Source organism: Grus americana, chromosome 4 (genome assembly GCF_028858705.1).
Source record: "Grus americana isolate bGruAme1 chromosome 4, bGruAme1.mat, whole genome shotgun sequence".
NCBI lineage: Eukaryota > Metazoa > Chordata > Aves > Gruiformes > Gruidae > Grus > Grus americana.
Window position 1 is genome coordinate 380,147 of NC_072855.1, and position 25,285 is coordinate 405,431.

At 58.4% G+C, this 25,285-nt stretch overlaps 1 protein-coding gene across 13 annotated transcripts in view; it reads left to right on the top strand.

Moving 5' to 3' along the window:
* Positions 1 to 25,285, top strand: part of DCTN1 (dynactin subunit 1) — a 79,206-nt gene that overhangs the window by 36,239 nt on the left and 17,682 nt on the right. For 6 of the 13 annotated variants that reach the window (XM_054824950.1, XM_054824951.1, XM_054824948.1 and 3 more), the window contains 6 exons: positions 1,605 to 1,625; positions 13,328 to 13,345; positions 17,576 to 17,596; positions 20,571 to 20,759; positions 22,345 to 22,383; positions 23,967 to 24,164. In XM_054824950.1, coding sequence (XP_054680925.1) covers positions 1,605 to 1,625; positions 13,328 to 13,345; positions 17,576 to 17,596; positions 20,571 to 20,759; positions 22,345 to 22,383; positions 23,967 to 24,164 — 486 coding nt within the window. The remainder of the gene's footprint in view (positions 1 to 1,604; positions 1,626 to 13,327; positions 13,346 to 17,575; positions 17,597 to 20,570; positions 20,760 to 22,344; positions 22,384 to 23,966; positions 24,165 to 25,285) is intronic. The other 7 variants (XM_054824954.1, XM_054824955.1, XM_054824945.1 and 4 more) reach the window with 6 other exon arrangements.

Here is a 25,285-nt window from a genome sequence, read left to right on the forward strand (position 1 = left end):
CTTATCTTGGCTACACAATGACCATTGTCACAGTCTAAGGATGAGCTGATGTTTTCTGAGAGACCTTTGCCGTGCAGTATTTTGGGTGTTTTCCATCCTGAACGCCCACTTAACACCGCTGCAAAAGGTGTATTTTCTGCAGCGTCGCATCATGTTCTCCAAAACTAGAAAACCAGCGCAGACCTCGTGGTTTCCTGCGTGCCCACGACTCCTGAAGGCCAGCTCTGCGGCGGCAGCCCGGGGCAGGCTGCGGGCACCGCTGCGTGCAGCACAGCAGCACGGCTTTCGGGAGGCTGCCGTGGCTCACGGGCGGGCTGCCGTCTTCTGGGTGCAAATCCCACGGGAACGGGAGCGCCTCTCCTTTCGCTGGCCCTTCCCCAGCCGCCGCTGGCTGATGGATCGCTCGGTCCCGTTCCCACCTCTGCTCGCGGGGCAGGGTATCGAGTCGGGGCTTTTCGCGGCAGAACTTGCCGGCTTTGCCTTTGCAGCTTCCGAGAGGTGCCCGAGCAAAGCAGGGGAAGTCAGAGCGGGCTTGGGGAGGTGGGCTGGCCGCAGAGCGGATGAGGCTGGGCTGTGCGGCCGGGGAGTCCCGGGCATTACAAAAGTGATGAAGGCCTGGCAAGAAGGCGGCGTGGGGGTGCCACCGGCTCTGGCCTGGGCTTGGCTCTCCTGGTGCTGCCCCGCAGGGCAAATCACCGCCCACAGCGCTGGTGAGCCCATCCCTTCCTGGATGCTACTGGCAGGTCTCCAAGCTGTGCATCGCTGGTTTTCTATGTTCTTTTATCATCATCATTATTCTCTTCCTTTTCTGTCCTGTTAAACTGTCTGTAGCTCAACCCAGGAGTTTTACCTTTTTTTTTTTTTTTTTCTTTTTGATTCTGTCCCCCATCCCTCGGGGGGTTTAGCCGCCGGCCGGGTTAAACCACGAGGTTAGGGCAGCAGCCGATGCAGGGCTTGGCCTTGGCGCGATCGGGAATTGCGCTTTAAAAACAAAACACTGTGGTTACTGTAAATCGTGAGCAGTCTTTGCGACCTGAGGCGTGGTGGAAGTGCACCCACAAAAAACACGGGGGAAGAAAAAATAGTTGGATCCAGATCTTCTCCCCTTGGCAGTGTCTGATCCACGGCAGTCAGAGTGGGAAGCGAGCGCTATTTGTGGGCTGGGATCCCTCCTCCCCAGGGCTTCCAGGTTTCAGTCAGCGAAGCGCGTTGGTTAACTCCTGCGTGCAAGAGCCGATGGCCGCTATCAAACACATCCATTTTCCTTCCAGTATGTGCTGGCACCTCAGAAGATTTTTGTGCTGGAGCAGCGGGAGGTGGATCGACAACACTGGTGTAAAGCTCCTAAATGGGAGGGTTGAAAAGGAGCCCCGCTGTCTGCTTTCTCTGTCAAGCCTTCTCACACTTGTTCAAGTTTACCTGAGCGTACATTCCTTTCTGATGGTACTGGGTTTTGCAGCCCAGTGACTTCTCTGAGCAATGTTCTCTCCCGTGAATAGCTCTGAAACTTGTGATGTTTGAACAGAATGCGGATCGCTTCTTATCACCACTGCCGATGTGACGTGAGCTCTAACTTTGTACCCTTTTCTTCCCTCTTCATGCAGCGTGGAGTGAAGCCTAAAAAGGTGGTGCTTTTTTGACAATTAATCTGTGTGTTGCCGAGTCTCCCGGCCGCATGAAAGGCGCTCCGGTGCATCCCAGTTCATTGTCACCCGTGGCTGCTGTGCCTCCATCGTTCCGTTGCATGTTTGCTCATTGCATGTGCTCCCCCTCGCCTGCCCCCAGCTTGCTCGGAGGACGGGAGGTAAATGCGGCAGAAGCGATTTGCTTCTGAGCCAGCCCGCGGCCTGGCGGAAGGGGTTCGTGTCGCCGTGCTCGCCGGCGGCAGCCCAGCCTTTCGCTTTGTGCTCACCTGGCAGATTTTCTGCTGTTCCAATTAATTGCAGTCGGGGTTTCCAGTCGGTGCTTGGCGTTAACCCGCGGCTGTGCCCAGCGTCGCTCCTGACACGTCTGCGGGGAGTTTTTACACCAACTGACCGGTCACGGATGCCAGAGAGCCAGCACAGACGTTGCCGCCAGCGCACCGCAGCCCGGCTTTCCCCACCTCCTGCCTTCTCTTTCCCGTAGCTAACGTTTTAATACAGCCTGTGTTCCCCGACCTGTGGGTGGTGGAAGTGCCGGCTGCACGCAGAGTGCTTTACGTGCCGTGGGACGCATCAGCTGTGCTCCCTCGCGCTTACTGTCTGGCGTGGAAACATTTAAATCTCGAGTTGTTTTGGTAACCAGGTGTGTTATCAGAGGGCCGTATTGACCGACATACAGCGGTTTTCTAAGCAATACGTCAAGAATTTTCTCAGGAGCAGTTTCGATCTGCAGCTGAGCAGTGGTAAAACAGGGGGCTGCTGTAGTGCAAGGACAAACCCCAAGAGCTGGGAAAAAGAGATGGTGCCGCTGAGAAGTGCACTTAGGGGACTTGGAGGGAAGTCACTGTTTTGTTTACCTGTGGTACCGGTCCTCTCCTTGGGCTACAGCTTCCCGTGCTTCCCCCGAGGTAAGAACACCCTGCCACCGGCTTGTTCGTAACACGTACCAAAGCCAAACCCCTCCTGTCTTACCAAAATGACCAAAACTACAAAGGTCTTGGCAAAGAACCGCTGTTTCCTGCAGGCTGTTTGGGGAATAATTTTTTTGCTATGGAAATCTTAGCAAGAGAAAAGCAAATCTGGCCGCTCGAGACTTGGAACGGGCACGGTACGAGTACTAGGGAGAAAGTGGTACGGTACCTGCTGGTGTACACGATGCCAGCCGGGGGTATCTTCGATGGGTCTCTTCTTTCCAGCCGCTTTGGTTTCCATTTTTGGGTGGAGAGATGATCCAAACAGCAGCGTTTGCCCACGGAAAGCCCACAGGCGAGGCGCAATGCAGAAGCGTAAGGAGAAGCTGCCGAGGGATGGCCGGGAACGGCTGTCCCCGGGTGGCCCCTCTCTCCCGACCCCTCTAGCCCGAGGTCTCTGCACGTCTCTGGGGCTTTTCGGGCGTGCGTGCATCTGCCCCGCGTCTCGGTCCCGCGAGCTCTCCCCGCCGCTGTTTCGCATGCGACTGACTCGTGCCCAGCTGTTGCCACCGCTCTGTTACATCGATGGGAAGAACTCGTAGTTTGGAAGGTTTTGGTCCTTTGCTTTCCCGTCCCCGTGGTTTCTGGGCAGTTTGGTTGATTGCAGGTTGCCGTACGTGCGCTGCCATCTGCTCAGCTTTAGCTGTGCATTGCTTTTAAGGGAAGGGGCTGTACGATGATAGCTGCCCAGAGAACCCTTCCCGATTAGCGCTGCGTGGGGACGGGCTCAGACCGGTACGTCACAGCTCTCCCCAGGGGGACAGGCCGGTGCCACCTTGCTGCTGATGTCACCTCAGAATTTAACTTTCTCGGCCTTTAATAAACTTGTCAGCTCTCCACCCCCCTCCTGTGGAGCTCTTGACCTTGCACAAGCGTGTGAAAATCGCAGTCCGGTTGGTATGATCACAAAATAACTAACAGGATTAGCAGATAAATCCTTACTCATGAGATTAAGGTAGCTCTTTGCATGTTAAATATAGACTTTAATCGTATTAGAAGCTGCTGCTTGCTGCTTTTTCGTGCCAGATGGTCCTTATCCTCCCAGCTACTGTCCCCCTGTTTGCCTTGGGTTTGCTGCTGTCCTGAGCTCATCGGCAGGGCCCCTCGCCATCGAGTCGGGGCTGTTCTGGCTGTTGGTGCCGTTGCCGGGGTGGCAGCCCCCGGTTGTGCCGTCTCCGGGGCTGCACGCAGCCGGAGCTCCTTCCCAATAGCTGTGCCGCCGTGTAGGGGTGCGGGGTGTTGGGGGTGTCCTCCTGCCTGGTGCAGGCGTCTGCTGTGCGAACCCTGCTCGGGGTGCCGGTGGCTGGTGCCCTGGCACGCGGGGAGGTGCTGGCCCGTCTCGGAAGGATTTGCCAGCCCCTGGCTGGGCCGGGCTGCTGGTGCACTGGCTGGGGTGGGCAGAACACCAAGTGTCTGTTTCAAAAGCAGTAAGAGGGTATTTCTCTCCTAATTTTGGGGGTGAAATGCGTTGTGTGCTTTCTCCTCTGTGCTACCTGGGTCAATGTTTCACTGACCCTGCGGTCAGCAAGGCCGTCTCTCCTCTCTTGCCGAAGTTCCTGGGGTGACACCGGGTGTCACCGTTCAGCAAGACGGAGGTGCCGGGTCCGCTGCCCGGGACTGCGGTGGGAGCCGCCCCCCACTGGGAGCGGGCAGAGGGGGAGTCGTTGTCCCCGGAGTGGCAAAGCTGTGCCGCTCTTGCCCCAGGATGCCCGGGTGGCATGGACGTGCAGGGATGCAGAGAAAGGCCGGACAGATTCTCTAAGGATAAACGTTAAGAAACACCAAGTGCACATGAATGGCATTTGGCTCGGGGAGTCCTTGAGCTGCGGGTGTTTGGAGCCGGGGCAGAGCGTTCCTTGGGCGTGCTTCCCGGGCATCCCGCTCTGCCGTCACGTGTGCCACAGCCGCCGTTCCGGTGTGGGGGGGGGCTTCCAGCTCACCCGGTGGCTGTGGGGTGGGAGCAGGAGGCCCCTTCAGCTGGTGGTTAATGCACTGGCTGGTGGGACGATGGTGGAGAGCCGGCTTCCTTCTACCCAAAACACACCGTGGGATTTCCTCTTCTGTGGCGCTCTGCCTCGCCGGAGGGGACATGGGGGTAGGATGTCTGAACACCCTCTGCCTTTTCTGTGGGTCGTGTCCCGTCTGTCTGTTTTATTTCCCCTAGTCCCACCTTGTCTAACGTGCTGTGCCAGCTGCTGGGCTCAGCCTCTGCCATGCCACCCCGGCACAGCTTGGGCAGTTGTTCCCTGGGTCCTGGTCCCACCGGGCTGCGGCATCCTGCCGCGTCTGCAGCCATGGTTGAGCCGTGCCGAGCTCCGGCTGGAAGGGGACAGGCCCCAGCGACGCCTCTGCAGCTCGCAGGGCTCATCTGCGGTGCCCGGCGGTGCCTGGAGGTGCTCAGGGACGCCGAACGCGGAGAGTCCCAGTTATCCAAAGTAGGGAGCAAGTTCTGAACTGGTGGGAGGTGGGAGGTGGGTCCTGCAGACGGTCTGTTGGTTGTGATGCAGCGAGCGCAGGCTGAGCAGCAGTGAGCCCCTCTCCAGAGCAGGAATCACAGGATCGTTAGGTTGGGAAAGACCTCTAACATCATCGGGTCCAACCGTAAACCTTGCACTGCCACGTCCACCACAAGTGCCACGTGTACGTGTGTGGGCTGTATGGCCGTGATGACAAGTCCCTCCCAAGGGTGCTGTCTCACCACGGGTCACCCGTCCTGTAACGGCACGGCCTAAGCCCAGTTTGATGCCTGTTTCCCCCTTCCCCCCCCAACAGATTGGCTTTGTCCAGCTCCAGCAATATTCCCGATCCGTCATCCCAGCCGCAGTCCGCGTGCCGGAGCCGGATCTCGAGTGTTTTGCTTTGAGCTGCACGTGGCTTCCTCTCCCTCTGCGCTGGGCACGGGGCCGTGCTCTGACCCTTGTCGTCCCGCGGTCGCTGTGCCCGGTCCCTAGCTCCGCACGGGGAGCAGATGGCCGATTTCGGCCTGATGTCTGCTTCCAGATGGTTTCTTTTTACAGAAGAGGGGCCAACCCAGGCCCCGTTAATCCTTTAAAGGAAGGAGTAATCCGATCATCTCACAAAACGTGCCTTGCATCTGAACTGCTGGAAACACGGTCTGCACAGGGCTCTAAGTGAACCTGTGTGCCGACGTTTGCACGGCTAGCGTTGCTCTCGGCCGGCTGGCAAACTGCTGCGGCAGTTCTTCGTGCCTCCAAGGGACGTTCATGGGGACTCGCGGCCGGGTCCGTGCTGTGGAATCGTGGTTATTTTGCTGTTAATCGAGGGACGTGCCAGGGGAGCTGCGAGCTGAGCAGCATCTGGCGCCGCAAGCTGGCGGCACCATGTAAATGAGCCGAGTGAACCCCGGCAGCACCGCAGCCTGCTCCGGCTCCAAACCGGATAAGGTTCAGCAATCTTCTTATCTGTGTCTGTGCTAAAAGCTCTGTGTCGCTTTGCGTGGCGCTCAGAGAAAAAACCTCTCTTACGTATCACTGAGTGCTTTTAAAGGGCGGCTCTAAAGCATCCGACGGTTCTTCCGCTGTGAAATTGCATTTTCTCGTCTGCTGCTTCTGCTTAGGAGGGCGGCTCTGAAGGTGTGGCCAGCCCTGGGTGGTATTTACTGAATCCTGGATGTGGGAAGAATGCGTATATGCTAGGTTTAGAAGATGGAGATTTGCATTAGGAGAGGAGCTGGTTCGTTAGAGCAGCTACCGCCCTGCCCCACTTACCGTAATACCCTCAGTTCTCTTGGGGTTCGGTCTGTGGCAGCTTTCGCTGACCCCTTCAGCAGCGCCCGTGTAGGCACCTTCCGCGGCCAGGGATCGAGTTGCTTTTGTCTGAGAGCGCTTAGTCCGTGCGCAGGCCTTCTGCCCGACGGGTTTGGGTGACGGTTGACATCGCACAAAGCCTCCGTCCTCTGGGCCGACCCGGAGCTGGGCACGGTTTCTGCTGGAGCTTTTGGATGCCTTCGGATGGCTTAGAAACAGCCTCTGTGCAAATCAGCTCTTGAGCACGCGACACGTTCGAGCTAACGATGCTCGGTGGTTCTTCATTAACACCTGCCGTTAGTGCTTTTAAAAGCGCCGGTGGAAGCCTGTCCCTCCCCTGCTAACACCACTAGTCTGTCTGCAGCCCGCCGAAGGGCCGGGGGGGTCAGGGGGTGCTGGGGGGACCTGGCCTCAGTGCCCCAAGGTGTCCAGGTTTGTCTCCTGCCTGTTACCATCCATAGCGGCTCTGCGCAGGAGTCATCACCAGTTAAACCAAAAAGCAGCTGGCTTTGGACACCAGATCTGTTTGGTTTATCCCCGAACTGTTCTGCGGACGCCGTACCATCCTGTCTGACAATTCAGTCCTTTGTGGACCGACGGGCTGACTCTGCTGCCCTAGAATAAGCTCTTTCTGCGTCAGCCCTGAAGAGTCATCGTCGGAGCTGGGGAGGAAGGAGCTGGCTGGCGATGGGGCTGGTGAGCCGCCCTGGTACTGACTTGCCCCCAGGTCGGCTGCTACCGGGAAGCTGTGACCCCAGCCAGCGGAGCAGCCAGCCCCAGCGTGGAAGGTGTCGGCAGGCCGTGGCGGGTCCCAAACCAGAGCTCTGAGCATCCCTGAGGAGCAGAACCCAACCCGGCAGCGAGCGGATCCCTGCGCGAGGCTGTCACGGCAGCAGGCGTCTGGCAGAGCCGTTTGCTGGGCTCCTCACCAGCAGCGGTTTGGCCACTGCAAACTTGGAAGGGAGCTGAGAGCAGAAACCCAAGGGCAAGGCAGGAGAGGGGTGACCACAGCCAGCGTGAGAGTGGGGACTTGAGACCGATGCTCCTGCCTCGCTGCCCGAATCGGTGTCTGTAACTCCCCGGCTGCTCAAGGCTCCGTTAGAGGAAAAACGGCTTGGCACGGGGAGACGGGCAGGCACCGCCGGGGCTGGGAACAGGCTGTGCCTGGGCTGGTGGTAGGTGCGCAGGTACGGCGTGAGCGGGTGACCGGCCCGAGCCAGCCCTCTCCGCCCTTATGCAGCCAACGGCTTCTCCAGCTCAGCGCTTCCCGGCGTATCCGTTGGTTTGTCCGTACTGGTGAGCCCTGATCTTCTGAGGACAAATCCAGCTGGGCTCCAGGTTCCATTTGCGTTTGCCGGCGTGGAAGCCGAGGCAGCGTGTGTCTGCACGAGCGGTGTGCGTCTGGCAGAGTCCACGTCGCCTTGGGGAGCAGGGCTGTGCGGCAGGCTGCCTCCGCTGCGCTGCCGGTGTGTGGAAGCCATCTCGGGTCTCTACACGCCCCTGGGGAAGCGCGGCACGCCTGCAGCAGCGCTTTCCGCTGGGGTCACCCGGCGCAGGCTGCCGTTCTCCTTTGACCAACAGAAAATCGTTACTTGCTTGAAAAGGAGTGAATTTAATCGAGGCTTATGTGGAAGATAGGACTGTAAAAACTGGGCTAACTTGGTACGGATAGCTACCTGGATAAATGTAGTTCTGCTCTTAGTTACCCTGCGGGCGGGAGCAGTGTCTGGTTATGAAGGTGCCTAGCATCCCCCGGTTACCTGAGAGACGGCGCTCGTGGCTCCTCTGCCCCGCACGTGGGCACGCGTCGCTCCGTCGAGACGGGGGGTCCCCGCCGCCGGAGGGTTCCCACCCTTGGGATGTGGCCAGCAAACTCCCGGGCTGAGGGTTCCTCGCCAGGTCTTGGGGCTCAGCGCTGCCTTCGGCCCAGCCTGCACCTCTCTCCCCCCGGCTTTTGGTTACCTGTTACAGGCAGAAACGTCTGGCTCCCGGGTCTGAGCTGCCTGGAGCTGTACCGGCCGCGAGTGCTGCGCTGTCCAGACTCCTGCAACTGCTTCTCGTGGTTAACCCCTGAAACCTGCTGGTTTGTCTCCGTGCTTCTGCTCCGGAGAGCTTGTCTCGGCGCTTTCTCTTGGCTCTTGATCTGAATATTTAGCCATCTCTCAGCTAATTAGAACATTAATACATTTCCATGGGATCAGAGGCGTTGGCTTGAGGATGATCATTTCTTTTTGTTAGCCTGTCATGCATAGAAGGTACTACGGGTCGGTGTTAGCACAGCTGGAGGTGACTCCGTGCTGGAGCGGCCGGTCTTTCCTCAGCGTTCATCTTCTGTAGCTGTTTACAATTTTTTTAATGGGCTGGTTTTTGAGGGTTTTTTTGGGGTTTTTTGCACTTCAGGAATTCTCAAAGGTTGAGGCAGCCCCCCCATGTTGGCCAGGATCAGCTTTGTGTAAACTTACGTCCACAACACACCTAGAACGCAGATGTCATGTCCTTTTTGCACCCTAACCTATTTTGCAAAGTTTGCACGTTTTTTTGTGCGGCTGAACCAGCAGAAGGTACGTTTGTCCCTGCTCCTGGTCGAGAGAAAGCCCATCTCTTCACCAGGTCACTGCCGCATCTCTCCTGGTTCCCCGGAGAGCCTCCTGCCCGGCAAAGCAGTGGTTGGGTGAGAGGCCGGACCGTGGAGGGGTTTGTCGTTACAGGATTGGGGAACGGAACCTTAGGCAGGTTTTTTGACGCTTGTCTTCTGCAGCAGAAGGGGCTGGAGGCGGCTGACCTGACTGGTTCCTCAGCGCGGCCAGGAGTTCCTACGTGCCAAAGACACGGCCCAGTCTTAAATCTGTGATCCTCTTAAATCCGTGATCCTCTGCTGTACGAGAGATGCTGCCTAGAGGGGGAACGCCAGGAAGGATGCTTCCAGGCTTGCCAGATACCCCAAAATTCTTGATGCTGATTGACGAGAGAGTTTCATCTGCTTGGAGGCTGGTGAAAGTCCACCTGTGCCTTGGGGAGATAAATTGATGATGGAAGTAACTCGCAGAGGAACCGAAGCTTGCGTGCGCTCGCTTCTGAGCGGCCGGTGCAGCCGTTCCCCCTCACTCGGGATGCTCTGCAGCGGCGAGCAGGATGGAAGGACCCTGACCCCCTGCTGCAGGGACCCCTCTGTCATCTGCTGCAGGGTCTGCTGGGGTCGTCCCTGCTGAGCACCACCGATCTGCCTCCTTCACCGGCGTCTTCGGGTGGCGGGTGCCCCGGCAGCCTTCCGCGAGCTGGACGGCCACATCCAAACTGCACGAGAGAGAGGACGGCAGCCTTCCTCCCGGGCAGGGGAGTCGCCCACGGGTGCGACCGGCCGTCTGTGTTATGGAAGATCTTGACCACAAAACGTGGGCAGCCGGGGTCGATTCTAGATGGTCTGACGTCGGGTCGCAGATCAGGAGTGGATGGAGGCTCTGGAAGGACTTCAGTGGTGAAACCCAAACCAAACCCCAGGACCTGGAGGGTCTCAGAGGAGCTGGAGCCCCCCACCCTGGGGGAGTCGCTGGCTGTACCAGCGTGGAGGTGGAGTGGCCCCCCCCGACCAGGGCTTCTGCGCTGCGTTTAGTGAAGCCTCGCACCGTTTATTTTCCTTTTGGGCCTCGGACAGTTTCCAGTGATGGAGATAACGAGACTGCATCTGCCCTCAGGGTCGAAGTGCCGTCCAGGTGGGACGACGTTTCAGTGCGGGGAATTCCCACCCTTTCCTTCAGCAGCTAAAGCCCAGCAAGACGACGGCTTTCCCCCGTTGCATGCAGCGGCTTTTGGGCTGTGCGGGGGGTCTGGGGTTGTTGGCGTGCAGCCCGTCTCCAGCCACCACTAATCACCTTTAATGTGTGATGAAACCCAGGCTCTGCCATCCCTTTCAGTCCATCGATCGGAGCGTGTACCTGGAACTCGGCGTGCTTAGTGCTTTTCAGTTACCCCAAGGACTTTGGATCGAGTCCGACAATAAAACGAGGAGGTGCGCTGATGGGCACCTGATTGGGCTCCTGGCCGTGCGGCGTGTGCGATGCCGCTGCAGACAGTTGCCTCGTTGGTTTTCACAGCGGTTCAAAGCAGCAGTCGTGGAGATATTTTGGGCAAATAGACCAAATTCCTGGGGTAGGTTTTTGTGAACTGATGTGAAAATTGTGCAGAGTTTCGGTCTGTACCAGTGTTTCCGCAGCACACCTGCAGCCCACTTGCTGTGAGGCTGGAGCACCCCGGAAGGGTGGATTTTGGAAAGCATCACCGTAGAGCTTGGACGTGCTGAAGTGTTGTAATCGTTTTCAGAGCAAAAATACCATGAGAGTTTTTAGTGTTTCAAACAGAATAAACCCCCAGATCTGCATGTTTCAGGTATGAGCCTCACAGGGCAGGAAACTCCCTATGTATAATTAATTACTGAGTTTTGGGCTGAGGTGTCCCTTGAGTCTCTTGCAAAGTGTCCCTGATCCTTGACCTTTGGCTGGAGGCAAAGGGCAGGAAAACCTGGAGGGGAGCCATGGTCTGCTCGGCCCTTCTCCCAGCTCCCCGAACCTTGCCAGCGGCGCTCGGCCCCCCGTGCTGCAGCCCCTCTTGCCAGCACTGCCCGAAACCAGGGTGCCCTGTCCCCACGGCCGCTCCGAACTGCCTCCTCCTGCTGTTAAGAAAGCTCCTGGTTCCCAGCCTCATTACCCCCGGGCAGTTATTACCCGGGGCTCGTACGCCAAATCGCCCTGTAGCTCAAACAGCTTTCCCCTTTGCTCGTGTCTGCCCCTCGGGTGTAATTACAAAGCGATCGAACCTTCACGCGGCCTCTCCTTGGGCAGGGTGAGTGTTTTTAAGCTCCCGCAGAGTCATCCTGGGGGCTTCCTGCAGCCTAACGGGAGCGTAGGGCTGCGAGGGCTCTGCTCGAGGGCTCTGCTCGAGGGCTCTGCTCCGCCGCTGCCGTGGGTTAAATCGAGGGATGCTGTTCCTCCAGGCGCCGGGCGCAGCGGCTGCCACGTTCCCTTCCTCGCCCGGGTGCTGCCGCGGGTCCCTGTGTCTGGGGACGCCTTGTACGGGAGGTGCCTTCTGTGCCGTGGGCCGGAGCTGCGGCCGTGGGGTGTTCCTGGGGGTCCTGCGGCAGCGTCTCTGTCCCAAATGCTACTTCTTGTTCCGAAACCTCCCCTCCACAGTCTCTGGAGAAGATTTAGCTAATAGGGCCTGGGAGGGGGTGGTTTTTCTTTTCTTAAAAGACTTTTAAGATTCTCCTTAAACCACAGATTTTGATTTTTAGAATATATATTTACACACACACTCACACATCTATCTATCTATCTATCTATCTATCTATCTATCTATCTATCTATCTATCTATCTCTATTTTAATACTCTCAACTGCCAAAGCCTCAGTCCGGGCAGAACATCTGTGAAGGCACCAGAGATGTTCATTTTCCCAACTCAGAAGTTATGGAGAAGGCAAAGCCCACTGCAGCTGACGGCTCTCGCGGTCGGGAGCAGACTCTCTGCGGCATGGCACACAGCGGGACTGCCTCTGGTCGCCAGGAAATTTTAACCTGCTGGTGAAAGCTACTTTAAGGACTTTTTCCAATAGATGGCAAGGAACTATTTAAGAAGGACAGTTGCTGCTGTGGGTGAGCCTGAGTCAGCCTGGGAAGTACCAGAAAATGATGGGCTTGGGATGGGGATTGTCAGTATTGGGAAAGGAGGTCCATGTTCACACGCGCGTACATTAATACACAGAATGAGACGTGCGTGCCCGTGAAAGGGACTGATACCCCAAGGGCCGGGATCGCCAGCGTGCGGTGGGCTCGGGGCATTGAGATTCATAACGAGTTTGCGGTGAGATCTTGCTCGAAGCGTTACTCGTTGCTTTGGCATTTAGACCCCGGTGTGGCAGCTCCGCTGGAGCGCTGGTCCAGGCACAACAAGGGTGCCAAGCAGGAATTCGGGGTTTGGGCTCGGCAGCGCGGTCAGGCTCAGGCACGGCCGTCTGGCTGACGTGCCGAACGCCGTGCCGGGTGCCAGTGCTCGGTGGTGGGGGCTGCTTTAGGGCAGGGGTTCTCTGGGGCCGGTCCTGCTGTGGGGGCTTCCCCGGCATCCTTGGCCGTGCAGGGGTGCATCGAGCTCCTCGGGAATGAATCCCCACATTGGCAGGAGACACGGGGCTGGGGCCGCGAGGGTGGGAGTCGGGCTGGGTGGTGAACGACCGTGCCGCAAGATGGATGCGGCATCTGTCTGTCTGCCCGGGCTCAGCTCCGTCCATCTGCCCGGGCTCAGCTCCCTCCATCTGTCTGGGCTCAGGGGATTTGCTCGCGAGGTCCCAGCTGCCCCTCGGGCCCGCATGGCCGCGGCGGCGCGTAGGCACGGGGCGGGCTGGGCTGCGGGCAGGAGAGGTTTGTGGGGCGCCGCGTGCATGCGTGGATGCCGAGCGGAGGGACGGAGCCGGCCGGACCCACCGGCGAGGCGGCCGAGCCGGGGTGTTGCTAAGCTACCGAGGATCCCTCGCCCGAGAGGAGCATCGCCCGCCGCCGGCTCCGTGCAGCATCCCCGGCGCGGGGAGGAGAGACCCGCTGGCGGTGATGTAATGAGCCACCGGGGCGGTGGTTGGAGACACCGGCGGAGCGAGGACGAGCGGCCGCGGCTCCGGCACCTGGCATGGGCCCCCACGGCCCCGGCGCACCGCAGCCCCGCTGAGCAGCCGCGTCCGTAGCAGCCGGCGCTGCGGGAGAGGCGTTCGCTGGATTACCGGGGCGGATGGCGAGCGGATAGAGGGAAGCCGCAGCCATTTGCAAGCGCTGCCGGGCTGCCCGTGCTCCCGAGACACAGCCGCCGAGAGCCGCATTGTTGTGACCGAGTGTGCTAACAGTCTCTCTCTGCCTCCCCGTTTCCCTTTCTCTCTCTCTCTCCGTCTGTCTTTTCTGCAATGATGAGGCAGGCCCCGGCAACACGGAAGGTACAATCTGCTGCTGTATCCACCCCGTCATTGCTAACGCTGCTTCTGAACGTACCTTGTTTTGCTCTTTTTATTTATTTTTATTTTCCTTTTTTTGTATGTTAATGCTGCTGAGCTTTATTTGCGAGTTTGATTCGGTTTCAGGTGCCTGTGGACAGACGGGGTGGGGGGGGAGGTTGCTGACCGAGAAAGCAGCATTGTATAATGTCTCGCTTTTCCTTTCAAGTTTCCGTTCAAGTCATTTCTCCATTCCTCTGCCTGTGCCTGTGTTGCATGCAGCATCTCTGCAGCTTGGCTGGGCCCCGGTGCCATCCCTGCCGCCGGAGGTGCTGGTGCTTGGCGCCTGGGAGTTGCACGTTAATAATAACATTTTTCCTGCCTTAGCGATGCGAGCCGTGCCCTTGGGTTCTGCCTGCTTTTAGCATTTCCAGGGGTTTGTGGTACCTGGATTCCCTGTCAAGCTGGCGTTTCTGCGGGTCGCAGCATGGACTCCGGTTTGTGCTCTGGTAGTGTCCTATATGTTTATTTTTAGCATAACCAGGATATCACTGTTCGGCTTAAAGAGAAATCCTGAGAATTTTTGCCTGATCTCAAAGAAGTGAAAACCAAAGGCACAAACGCGCGACTTCAGCTGGCTGTGCTGTGTCAGCGAGAAGACTTTGCTGGTTTATTAACGTTACAGTAAACGATCTTCATTTATGTCTGTGGGTCCTTGAGCTCACCAAATACAGCGAAATACTTTGCTACGTGGCGATTACTTTAAGAGCTCCTGTTTAATCCGCTCCCGAATGAAAAGTTTTACCCAGGCTGATTTTCCTCTGCCTCCAGCAGCAGGGTGGAGCGTGGGGCTCCCTGTCTGGCAGGGAGCTTTACAAATCCGACCGCCACTTGATTTCATCCTGCTTTTCCTGTCGTTACTGCCCCTTGCACGTGCCGTCTCTGTACGGGCTCACGCCTGCGAGAGAGCACACGTGCAAGGTGTTGGCGGTTGTTTAAAATGTAAAGTTTCTTGCAGCCTGTACCCAGCAATAACGCTCGGTTAATGCCCGGGCATCCACTCCGGCGGCTGCAGCCCCGCTCAGGGGTGCGCGCTGCTGGACACCCTCGTGGAAACTCCGTGGGAAATCTCTGCAGCAGCAGTTCCAGTTGGAGAAGTTCTGCTTTTCTGCATCAGAAGCCCCCAAACCTTCTGCAGCAGAAGCGTTCAGCGGTGCAGTGCCAGTCCTGCTCGGTGCAAGGTGATGCTAATACAGGTGTGCTCGTCCGTAGCCGTGACGGTGCCAACGCTCCGTGCTCCCACCTGGGTCGAGACTCCTGCGCTCAGAGTGGAGCCGAGTTAGGAGGGACCTGCAGGACCTGCGTCTGCAGCCCGGTGATCGAGATGGGCGATGCCGGCTCCACCGCAGGCAGTCGTCGGTAGCCAGGAGGAGTTCTGCCAGATTTCTTGCTGCTAGAAGCGAAGTTTGTGTCTGAGTGCGTCTGTTCTGAGCCCCAGATGCTCTCCTGGCTCCTGAGTGCAGGACCTGCCAAGGGAACAAAGATTGTATAATGTCATCAAATATTTATGCAGCAACATTACGCAGCAGAGTTCAGAACCGCCAGATGAAATGTTGGTGGCACAGCTGGGTGGTGCAGAGCATCCCGGGATCCAGGAGGGCCCCAAGTTTTTGTATTCAGCTACTGCACAGTCTGGAGCCTGGTGGGGCTTCGAGCGTCTGGTCCCAGCTCCCGAGCAGGGCTCCCGGATGCTCCCGGAGCCGTGAAGAGCTTTGTCGGCGGAGCCCTGCTGCCTCCCTCCTGCGCGCCGTCTCCTTGCCGGCCGGGTGCCGTACCCCAACGCCAGCGTCCCGGTCCAGCCTTTCCGCCAGCGGCTCGGCCGCGCTTCGCAGACCGCGGCCGGTGAACTGCTGACACGAGGCGTGCCGTGTGGCAGCTGGAGGGGACAGGAGGACGGCCGGGGCGGCGGGGGGCCCGGTCGCCCCCCGGCCCTGCCAGAGAGCAGCAGGGCATTGCTCTGCCCCCTCGCCAAGGAGCCGCTCGCCCAGGGATCTCGGAGTCTTCGCGTGGCGTTACGTGGAGGGGGCCCCAAACGGCCTGACGCCTTACACCAGAGCAGGCGTGAGACCAGGATTCATCTCGCTCCCTTAGCGTGGCTAGCTTCTAGAGAAGGTTACCAAGAGGTTTCTCCCTTTTTTAAGGGTTCGGTGTGGTTTGAGTCGGGGAAGATGCTCGGCGTCTCCCCACCCCGTCACGCAGCCGGGGAAGGGTTCAGTGTCACTTGTTGAGTGTTTCCCCCGACGTCCGGCTGCTGCCGCGGGCAGCACTGAGCTGAGCTTCGAACGCAGAGACTTGGTTGCCGGTGTGAAACACCCCAGCCCTTGGCTGCTCGTGTCTGCCACGCACCAGGGTGCTTTCGGTGCTGAGCACCGTGCCCAGGCAATGGGGGCTTGCTTGAGTTCCCCCGCTGCCGGCTGCATCGGGAGCCACGTGCTTGGCAAGGGGTGGAAGCACCTCCTGGTGCGTGGCTTGCAAAGGCCACGAGGTTTTCAGAGCATTTTCAGGTTTTTGGTGCCACTCAGTGTGATCTTTATTTGGTGGGACCTTTGAGAGATGCTGGAGTGCTCCTGGAGAGCTTATACCTCTGCTCCTAAATCAGCCCTGTATTTATCTGAGGGTTTTAAGCTTTTACTGTTGTCATTACATTTTCCTGGCAAATTTTGCCGAGCAGAAGATGTTATCGAAGATGAGTATCTTCCCTCAGTAATGAAACGGGCCTCCTGTTGAGTGCAGCCTTTTAGAAGGGGCTGGAAGTGAGCAAAATAGGATTTAGCCTAAGTAATGCAATAGCTAATCAGCTATTTAGAAGCAATAACCCATCCAGTTCTAATCTATATTTAAAAAAAGAGTAGCTATAAGATCTCTCGGCTGATTTATCAAGGCCTTGGGTGGGAATACGACCACTGCTTCCAAATATCAGAGAGAAGCTGTGGTGCTGGCTGCGCTGCGCAGGGGCCGAGCGTTTGCCGATGGGCTCGTACGGCCCAATCTGCGGCTCACGCCTGCGTCCTCGGTAGGATCGTACGGCAGCATTGTTATTGATCTTTTCTGCTCTTGGTTACTTTAAGCCGTGGGTTAGGTCATAGATAGAAAAAGCAGAACGTGAGAAGCTTTCCAGCTGCAGGCGGAGAGCAGACGTCCCTGCCAGCGGTGCCCTCTGCCCGGTCCCACGGCTTCCAGCACCCCGGGGCTCCCTGCCCGCACCCGCGTGCTGCCCGTCCAGCTTCCCGCTGCCAGCCTCACTGTTACCTGTCGTTATATCCGTTACGGTTGGATTATTTGTTAACGGGAAAAATGTCTGTTACCTGATGCATAAGGGCACAGCGCGGATGGGCTGAGATAGGCGGGGTGGCCTCCCCGCTCTTCACGCGATGGTTGCGTTACTGCTGGGCTGCACGTGCGAACAGTGCGTGTATCGGGGGGCGGAGGGGCCTGCCTTGCAGTCGGTGGGTGCGTTTATTTCCAGAAATGAAAAGAAATTGTGGAAGTGTTTGAGAAGCAGCTCCGTGTTGTCCCTGTGAGTTCTATGATGAGAGAGAAATAGAGCCCGGGGGCTCCAGCATCTCTGTGGGCAGCTGGTTTGGTGATGCTCTGGTCCCTTCAAAAAAAAAAAAAAAACAAAAAAACAAAAAAAGAGGAGGGGAAAAAAAGATTTTAAAGAATAAACCCCTTTCAACCTCATGCTCAAGTGACCTCTCGAAAGGCGTGTTGAGTTAAACCTCGTCAGCAGAACCTGGTGAACCCCGAGCAGCTCCGCAGGAGCGTGGCTGCGCGTCTCCAGGCTGACAGGGCAGCCCAGGTTTTGCCTTTGAAGCGAAAGATCTCTTAGAAGGCAGAGGTGCAGTGGGCCTTCTCCCCGGCGCTGCGGTCCCGCTAACGAGGAGAAGCGGGGCTGGAGCTCGAGGCGAGAACCCTGACCGGGAGGCTGAGCTCCGCCGGGCTCCGTTCCGCTGTTTGCTCTGCTAGCGGGGTCCTGCCTGGAGCTGCGCGGGGAGCGCGGGGCGGTGAGCTCCTCCACCTGATGCCATGCACACTAACTGCCCTGATGTCTTTTGTCTCCTTTACCTCGTTCTCTGCTGCATCTGCTGCTGCGCTGCTGCGGTCTGTCCCTCTGCTCCTGTCTGTCCCTGTATGAATGTCTCTCCTCTGCCTTCCGCTCCCGTTGCCCTCCAGACCACCGCCCGGCGGCCCAAGGTGAGCAGCTGCGGTCGGGGGACACCGAGCACCCCCGGCGTGTTAAATCGGGGCTCGTTGGGCGCTAACCCCGATGTGCGTTTTCTGTTGTCCTCCCAGCTCGGCGTGCAGAGCCTGGAGGAGCTCACGGGAGCGATGTGCTCTAAATCGCTGGGCACAGCCTACCTGGGCAAAACGTCTGCAGAGGAGCTTTGTGCTCTTGGCCAGAGCTCTTCCTGACGGAGTGGAGCGTAAAAGCGGCGTAGCGATGCCCAGGCCGGCTGGCTGGCAGAGCACGCCGCTTGGCGTCCCTCTTCGCGGTGCTGCTGGCTTCTCCCTGGCTGCCCTTTCGCGCTGCGCTCCAGGGAGGGCTTTATGTTCGCTGGCGTTACAGGAAACTCGGACCAGGGCAGGGGCGGATTCATTCCATCCCAGGGCAGCTGGGATCCCGGCTGCCGGGCACCTAGCTTTCCCCTCCGAAAAAGATCTCGTTAACTATCGCTTTGGCAGCGTAGGGCAGAGCCCCAGCTGAGATCGGACTGCATGGCGGGGGGGAAAGTGTGACAGAAATGTTTGAACACAGTGTCAGGAGGAGAGGCCACCACTCCTTCCGTAGGTTAAAATTTCCCCTGAAGTGTCTCTGCCCCGCCAGCGCTTGAGGCACGCAGGGATTTTGCTGTGAGCCCAGGGATGTGTTTGCAGTGAGGCAGAGAAGTGAGCTCAAGGGAAGCAGCTTTTGCGCGCTGGTGTGGATTTTAAGCCGGTTTCCAGTCCCTTTGCCAGGGCACATCCCGGAGAGCTCTCAGCAGATCGCGCTTGAACGATGTTCTTGTTCTCTGCAGCCTGTGGTGGAGAGCAGCCGTGAGCAGAGGTCCTGTGTGACCTCCTGCTCCTTTGGCCTCACATCTACGCTGGGCAGGAGGTGACGGGGTTGAAGACACCCCCGCACGCCTGTTGGGACCAGAGCTGTTGCCACGTTGACCGGCTGCTCTGGCACTCCGCAGCGTTGAGAGCCCCTCTCAAGCTGTTCCATCCCATTTTGGTTGGGCTCACAGATGTGTCCGCACCAGACAGTCAGTTGTCAGCCCGCCTTCTCTGGCAGCTTGGACCTACCAGGGTGGCTGGGAATGGGTTTTCCAGAGGAACCATCAGTGAAGTTGGCCGGTAGCTGTGCAGAGGGCTCTAGGAGATGCTGTGCTGCAGTTTGGCCCTTTCTGGAAGAGAGTATGTCCCTTGGACCTCCCCTGAGCCCCACTGCCGAGGTCGAGTCACAGGTCTCCAAAGCTTTCTAGCTCTTCAGGTGCGATGAGCAGCGGGACCGTACCAGCGTGTCCCTGGCCATGCTGCTCCGTCTCCACAGAAGGGTTTTAATCCCTACAGCAGCAGGAACAAGAGCAACGCCCTTGTCCCGAGCAGCGTATTTCTTCGAGGCAGCGCGTGGGGCTTGGTGCCACGGAGACTGTTCCCAGCCTGGGGCTTGCGCCGTCCCTGGGGGAGCCCGGGATGGCACCCAGGAGGGCAAGGCTGAGCTGCCTGCCCGGCCGTGGGGCGTTCACCGACTGCAGTTGGCTCAGCTCAGATTTGCCTGAAACAGGCTAGGAGTCGGCAGAAGGTCCAACTGCAGCACAGCAAGCGAGCGCCTGGTTTCCACGTCCTGCCGCCAGTTTAGCGGGCGGGCACAGCGGTGTTGATGCTGCACCCGTCCCGGCTGTGCCAGTGCCTGGCTGTGCCCTAGTCTGTGCCCGGCCAACCTTAGTTGAGCCATGCGCCTTGCAAAACTGCAATGCACCAAAAAGCCAATCTCGAGGAGTAGAATAAAAGGTCAGGAAATTAATTTACATAGCATTAGATGCCACAGAGGTGAGTGCTCCAGAAATACAGATCTGTGAGGAGAACGACGGAGGTTTCCGGTGGACCCGGTGCTTTCCTGGGCTCTGGTGAACTCTCGCTACTCTGTCATCTTCTGTTCTCCTAAAATTCGGTGCTTCGTCACCCCAGCTGGTGTAGCCGCAAACAGAGGGTGCACACTCGGATGCATGTCCCCAACGAGCTGCCCGTGGCACTGGCACACGTGCGCGGGCACGCAGGCACAGCAGCACCTGACGCAGGCTCCTGCCAGTGCTGAGCAGCAGATGTGTCCAGATGTGGAGGATGGACAGGGGCAAAACCTTCCCCGCTCCCGTCTCGGTGTGCTTTGGGGTTGTGCTGTCTCATCCTCTGGAGCTGGAACCCCAAAACCTCTGAGCGTGTTTCCACTCTGCAGACGCTAGCGAGGACCCCCGTTAGTGCCCGCTCCGACGCCCTCCGGCACGGCACGCTCGCGTGATGGGCAGGGTCTGCCCGGTGTCCCGGGCCCTGGCGTGTGAGCTGGCCTTGCCGTGAAGGGCAGGGAGACGGGTCTGCACCTGCAGCAGCAGCGTGGGTAGATGTGGTAGCGCAAGGAAATAAATGCGACAGGGTTTGTAGGGAGAGGCAATCTTTTATTGTCCCTGCTAGTGCAGGAGGGAGGAGATGGACTCCTCCTGTCTCTGGCCTGAAGCAGGACTTGCGTGCTCAGAAAAAGATCCGGTTTGGTTTTTCAATGATGTCAGTGGTGTAAGGAAATTTTACCTTTCCCTTCAACAACTGATTACCTGTGAGTTTTGGCCGAGCCAGACTCCTCCGGGTGCAGTGTAAGGCCACAACGTTCACGCTGCCGGGCAGTCTCTGCAGTCCTCGGCACGCTGCAGGTCTGGGAGCAGCGCGGGCACGGATGTGCTCCGTCCAGCCAGAGCTGTTTTGCCCTTGATGTCCCCACTGTCACCACGCTCTGGGTTTCATCTGCGCCAGAAACGCGAGTCTGGGAGCCAGCGGCTGACCTGGAGAAACACCCTGGCGAAAGGAAACCAGAGCTGAAGTGGTGTTGAAGAGCGCAGGGAGATGGACCGGTCATGGAAACGTTGTCTCCTTGGAACACGCTCATCTGACTTTCTCCCTTGACCATCTTGTTTTGCAGCCCACCCGGACCCCCAATTCTGCGGCATCCAGCGGCACGGCCGGGCCCTCGGGCTCAGCCTCTGCCTCCGGCGGGGAGATGAGCAGCAGCGAGCCCAGCACGCCTGCTCAGACGCCGCTGGTGGCCCCGGTTATTCCAACTCCCTCCCTGACCTCTCCGGTGGCACCTCCGGTTCCCTCGCCCACAAAGGTAAGCTGCGGCCGAGGTAAGCCTGCGGCTCTGCCGCTGCGGGGGGGTAGCTCCCAAGGGGAGGAGGAGGAGGAGGGAGAGGGGAGCAAGAGCTTGTGTGACCACCCGTAAGGGTCTGCGGGGTTTAGACACCACGGTCTGTGGGAGGAGCAGAGCCGCTGGGGACAGAGGGGAGCGTGGGGGGCTTGGCGGGGAGCCGGCCCAGGGGCCGACACACCAAAGCAGGCAGGACGCTTCGGAGGAGAAGATGCCGTAGCTTAGTTCGGTTCCTGACGCACGTTCGTCCTTCCCGGGTCCCCACGTGGCAGCAGAGCAGTTTGGGGTGTGAAGGTGCTGGGGGTTGAGGCTCCGGCGGCAGCATGAACGTGCCGGTGAGGGGGGGCTCGACCGCGTTAAATCCAGAGGGGACCTGCCCGCTGCCCGCTCCACCCACCGCCCTGGGGTGAGCTGGAGCCGATGCGCCAGTGCACTTGGGACCGCTCCTGCCTTGAGGTACAAAAACCCCTTGGAGAGGTCCAATGTTTCCCAAACCTGGGTGTTTCTAATAATTATATCGGCATAGTTATTCCATTTTTGATCTTTAAAATAGTTTTTCATTACTTCCGTCCTGCTTTGTATTAATTAGATAAAATTAGAGCTTGTGAGAGATTTGGGGCACGAGGGCAAAGAATGAATAGCAGGAGAGGGCAGAGAGCTCGCACAGAGGTTGTGCATCGAGGGGAAAGCCATCGCCCGGTGGGAGGAGGGGACGTCCCCGCTCCCCCCAGGTGCCCACGAGGACTCTGCTGACGGGTTTATCTACCTGTGCAAAACCTGCTCTCGTGATAGATTTGGTGGCATCTGTACGTCCAGGGTCGGGAAAGCAGCAGGGGAGAAATCCGTGTGGTTTTCCCATGCTGCTTGACATTGCGCAGGAATTTTTTTTCCAAATCTGTTCCTTGGCGTCACCCAGTTTTGGGGATTTTAAGCTCTAGTCACGGGGCTGCTTTAACCTTGTGCTGTGGCCAAGGGGGGGTCACGTCCCCTTCTCCCACCCTCACTTGCAGCCATTTGCCCGGGTACCGCTGCGCTGGCATCAGCGTTTCCCTGGCCGTGGGAGCTGATCTGGCTAAAAAAGCAGCAGCAAATGCGGGATCGGTTTTCCCTGGTGGGAGCTCACCGGGGATCACGTGGATGCTGCGGCGAAGAGCTCTGGGGGCTCTGCCGCTGACGGGCTGAATCGCCCTGCCCTGGGGGAATGGCGCAGCGCTGACCCTTACTTACAGAACTTGAAAAGGAGGGGACACTGGGTGGAACTGGGGTTCTCTTTAAACGGCACAGGCACTGGGCTTTCCTCAAAGGCGTGCGGTGATGGGGAACAGGGCGAGAGACGCGAGTGGCAGCACGGGACGTTCCGGCTGGCGTTAGGGAAGAGTTCTCGTGGTGAGGGTGGTCAAACGCTGGGGTGGGAATAGAGCAGCCTGGCCAGCGCGACCCCCGCCCCCCTCTGTTAGTTATTCCCGTTCTGTAGAACAGGAGTGCACGTTAGCCGCGTGATTTCTGTTCAAGACAAGCCAGCGTAACCAAAGGTATTTTCTGTCTCCAGAGCAGCTCGGCAGAGTCTCGGTGTCTCCACGAAGGCCAGGTGACCGCTGCCCCGAGGCTCTGGTTTGACGAGCATGCATGTAGAAATCACCCCGTCAGCTCCGTATCGGGGAGCCGAGGGTTTTGCCTTGACCTAACTCGCTCTGGCTTGGTGCTGCTTGAGTGGCGTTTCCCTTCCTGCCGGGGCAGTTCTCTGCTGGCAGCGCAGCCGTGTACAAACGCGGTGCCAGCCTGTGTTTTAAGGCGAGTGGGGTGTGCCATTCCCTTGGAGCGAAGAGGTTTGTGGCAGGGAGCCCTTACAGCCGGGGGGATGCCACCCCCGAGGGGGCTGTGTTTGCATCCAACTAGTCCCTGCAGGGGCTCCAGGAAAGCTGGAGAGGGGCTGGTGCCAAGGGCAGGGAGTGACAGGCCAAGGGGAATGGCCTGAAGCTGCAGGAGGGGAGATGGAGATGGGATGTGAGGCAGAAATCCTTCCCTGTGAGGGTGCTGAGGCCCTGGCACAGGGTGCCCAGAGAAGCTGTGGCTGCCCCTGGCTCCCTGGCAGGGTTCAAGGCCAGGTTGGATGGGGCTTTGGGCAACCTGGGCTAGTGGAGGGTGTCCCTGCCCATGGCAGGGGTGGCACTGGGTGGGCTGGGAGGTCCCTGCCCACCCAAACCAGGCTGGGGTTCTGGGATTCTGTGACCTTGCAGGAAATCTCAAGCCTATGTCCCTTCTCCATGCACCCGCTTTCATTTCAGCTGGCTTTGGTCTCAAGGTAACGCTGCTGGAGCTGTGGCACTGGGTCACTGTGCAGCCGTTCCTGGCCCGTTGCGTTCTGGTGTAGTATCCTCCTCGGGCTGCGTCTTTTACTATGAGTAAATCTGGTTTCACCACGAAGCCCAACTATCGCAGCCTTGGAGCAGGAGAGGGGTGAATTCAGAGGGGTGCTGGCCAGCCAGCGCCGCTGCAGGAGCGGCCCCAGGCACCCTCCTCGGTGCGGGCAAGGGGCTGGGAAAGGCTCGGAGAAGCTCCGGGTAGGGAGCAGCTCTCCTAGAGCGCAGTGAGGTTGCGGCATGATGCACAGCTTGAGATGCACCCTACGTGTGTGCGTGTGTGTGTGTGAGCACGTTCCCGAGTTACACGCTAATAATAGTAACTAAACCCACTGGCCGCTGTAAGCCTGGACCGTCGTGCACGTGGGTTTGATGGAGCCTTTCGGTAAGATCTGGTTCTGCTTATGAAGACGTGTTTCTCGCATGCCGTTGCGCTCCTCTGACCCTCGGGGCAGGAGAAGAGTTGCTCAGGGGTGAGTTGGAACGTGTTAGTGGTGGTGGTGGGGTGGTTCAGGGCTTTAGGCATCCATAGATCCCAGGGAAGCCAAAAGCAAGGTGCTTGGGGGCTTTTGCCAGTGTGCCAGGGAACATTTATCACATGTTGTACGTGTAGTAAAAATCAGCAGGTTAAAATGACAGGCGGACTCTGGCTGCAGGCGTAGAGTGACGTGTTCTTCTGAACGTGCCCCCGTGACGATGCCCACACAGGCTAATGACGGGTCAGGGTCTGTGCGGGCTACAGGAGCGTATCCGGAGCTCGCTGCAAAGGATGCTGCCGCTCCTTTTGGTAATTCTTGGTTTGATGTTGCAGGAGGAGGAAAATTTGCGTTCTCAAGTCAGGGACCTGGAGGAGAAATTGGAGACTCTGAAGATAAAGCGAAATGAAGACAAAGCAAAGCTTAAAGAGCTCGAGAAGTACAAGATCCAGCTGGAGCAGGTGCAAGAATGGAAGAGCAAAATGCAAGAGCAACAGGCTGATCTCCAGAAACGATTAAAGGAGGCCAAAAAGGTGAGCTCCCCGCGGAGCTGGGCAGCTCCGGTTCTGGGCTTGCACAGGGAGCCGCAATTCCAGGGCTAGTTCAGTTGCTGAAAATGCACGCGGGGTTTCTAATGAAACGTCAGCTAGTGTGAAACTGTGTGCTGTCCTGAGTCCTGTCTTCTGAATGGGTCCTCAAATGGCCTCTGACCTCACCTATCGCGGTTCTCTCCGGTGTAGACATTGATTTCGGTATTGAGCTGCCAGTGCAAACGCCAGACGCAGTCAGGCTACGCTGCGCGTTTGATGCGGCGTGCCAGCGAGGGTCGGGTCCATCGGCGCGGTAGCACATGCAGCTTGTCCTGGAGCTGAAGTCACGGCTCCGTTCTCTAACCACACCGCGTGCCAGAGCATACAGAGCAGGGTCCCAGCCCGATCGCAGGGTCCCAGCCTACCTCAGCCACTGAGCGCGGGCGGGCAAATCCTCCCCGCTCTGGTGACGGGGTGTAAGTGGGTGCCCCCTGCCCCTGGTGCTGTTGTTTGGTGTAAATGGGTGCCCCCTGCCCCAGGTGCCGTTGCTTTCCTGGCCTGCTCTGGAGCAGGTTCCTCTCTCCGTTTGCTTCCCCGGGGAGTCCTGATCCCAACTCTCTAATGTAGACTTTAATTTCTTAAAACCCATCTCCCTTTAGCTAAACTAAGCCATTTTGAGCTCCTGCCCCGCAGGGCTGGCTGGTGTGAGTCACTGCCAGCAAAAGCCACGGGGCTTCAGAGCTAATGAATCCTAGTTGCTCGTTATGGAGAACGTTTCTGCTGTGGCCACTCTGCTCCTGCCGTTGGGTGTCGTTTGCAACGTCTGCCGCAGGCCAGCCATTTCCCTCTTTCCCTCCTCCCCAGGGATGGGTGACCTGCGCTTCGCGCAGCCGCTCCCAGGCAGACAGCAGGATGCCAGCCGTGCTGGCAAAGGAGCTTTTGCTTCTCTCTGCCCTGGTTTTCCAGCGTGGATTCTTGGGTTGTTTCCCCAGTGATTTATTTGCTTGTCTGCTCCAGTACAAGCCTACGTATTTCTGTCTTCATACCTGTGTCTCCTCGCCTGCAGATCGCTTTTCTGCTGGGCTCTTTTGTGGATGGGAGCAGGCGTGAAGCAGGGGACAGGG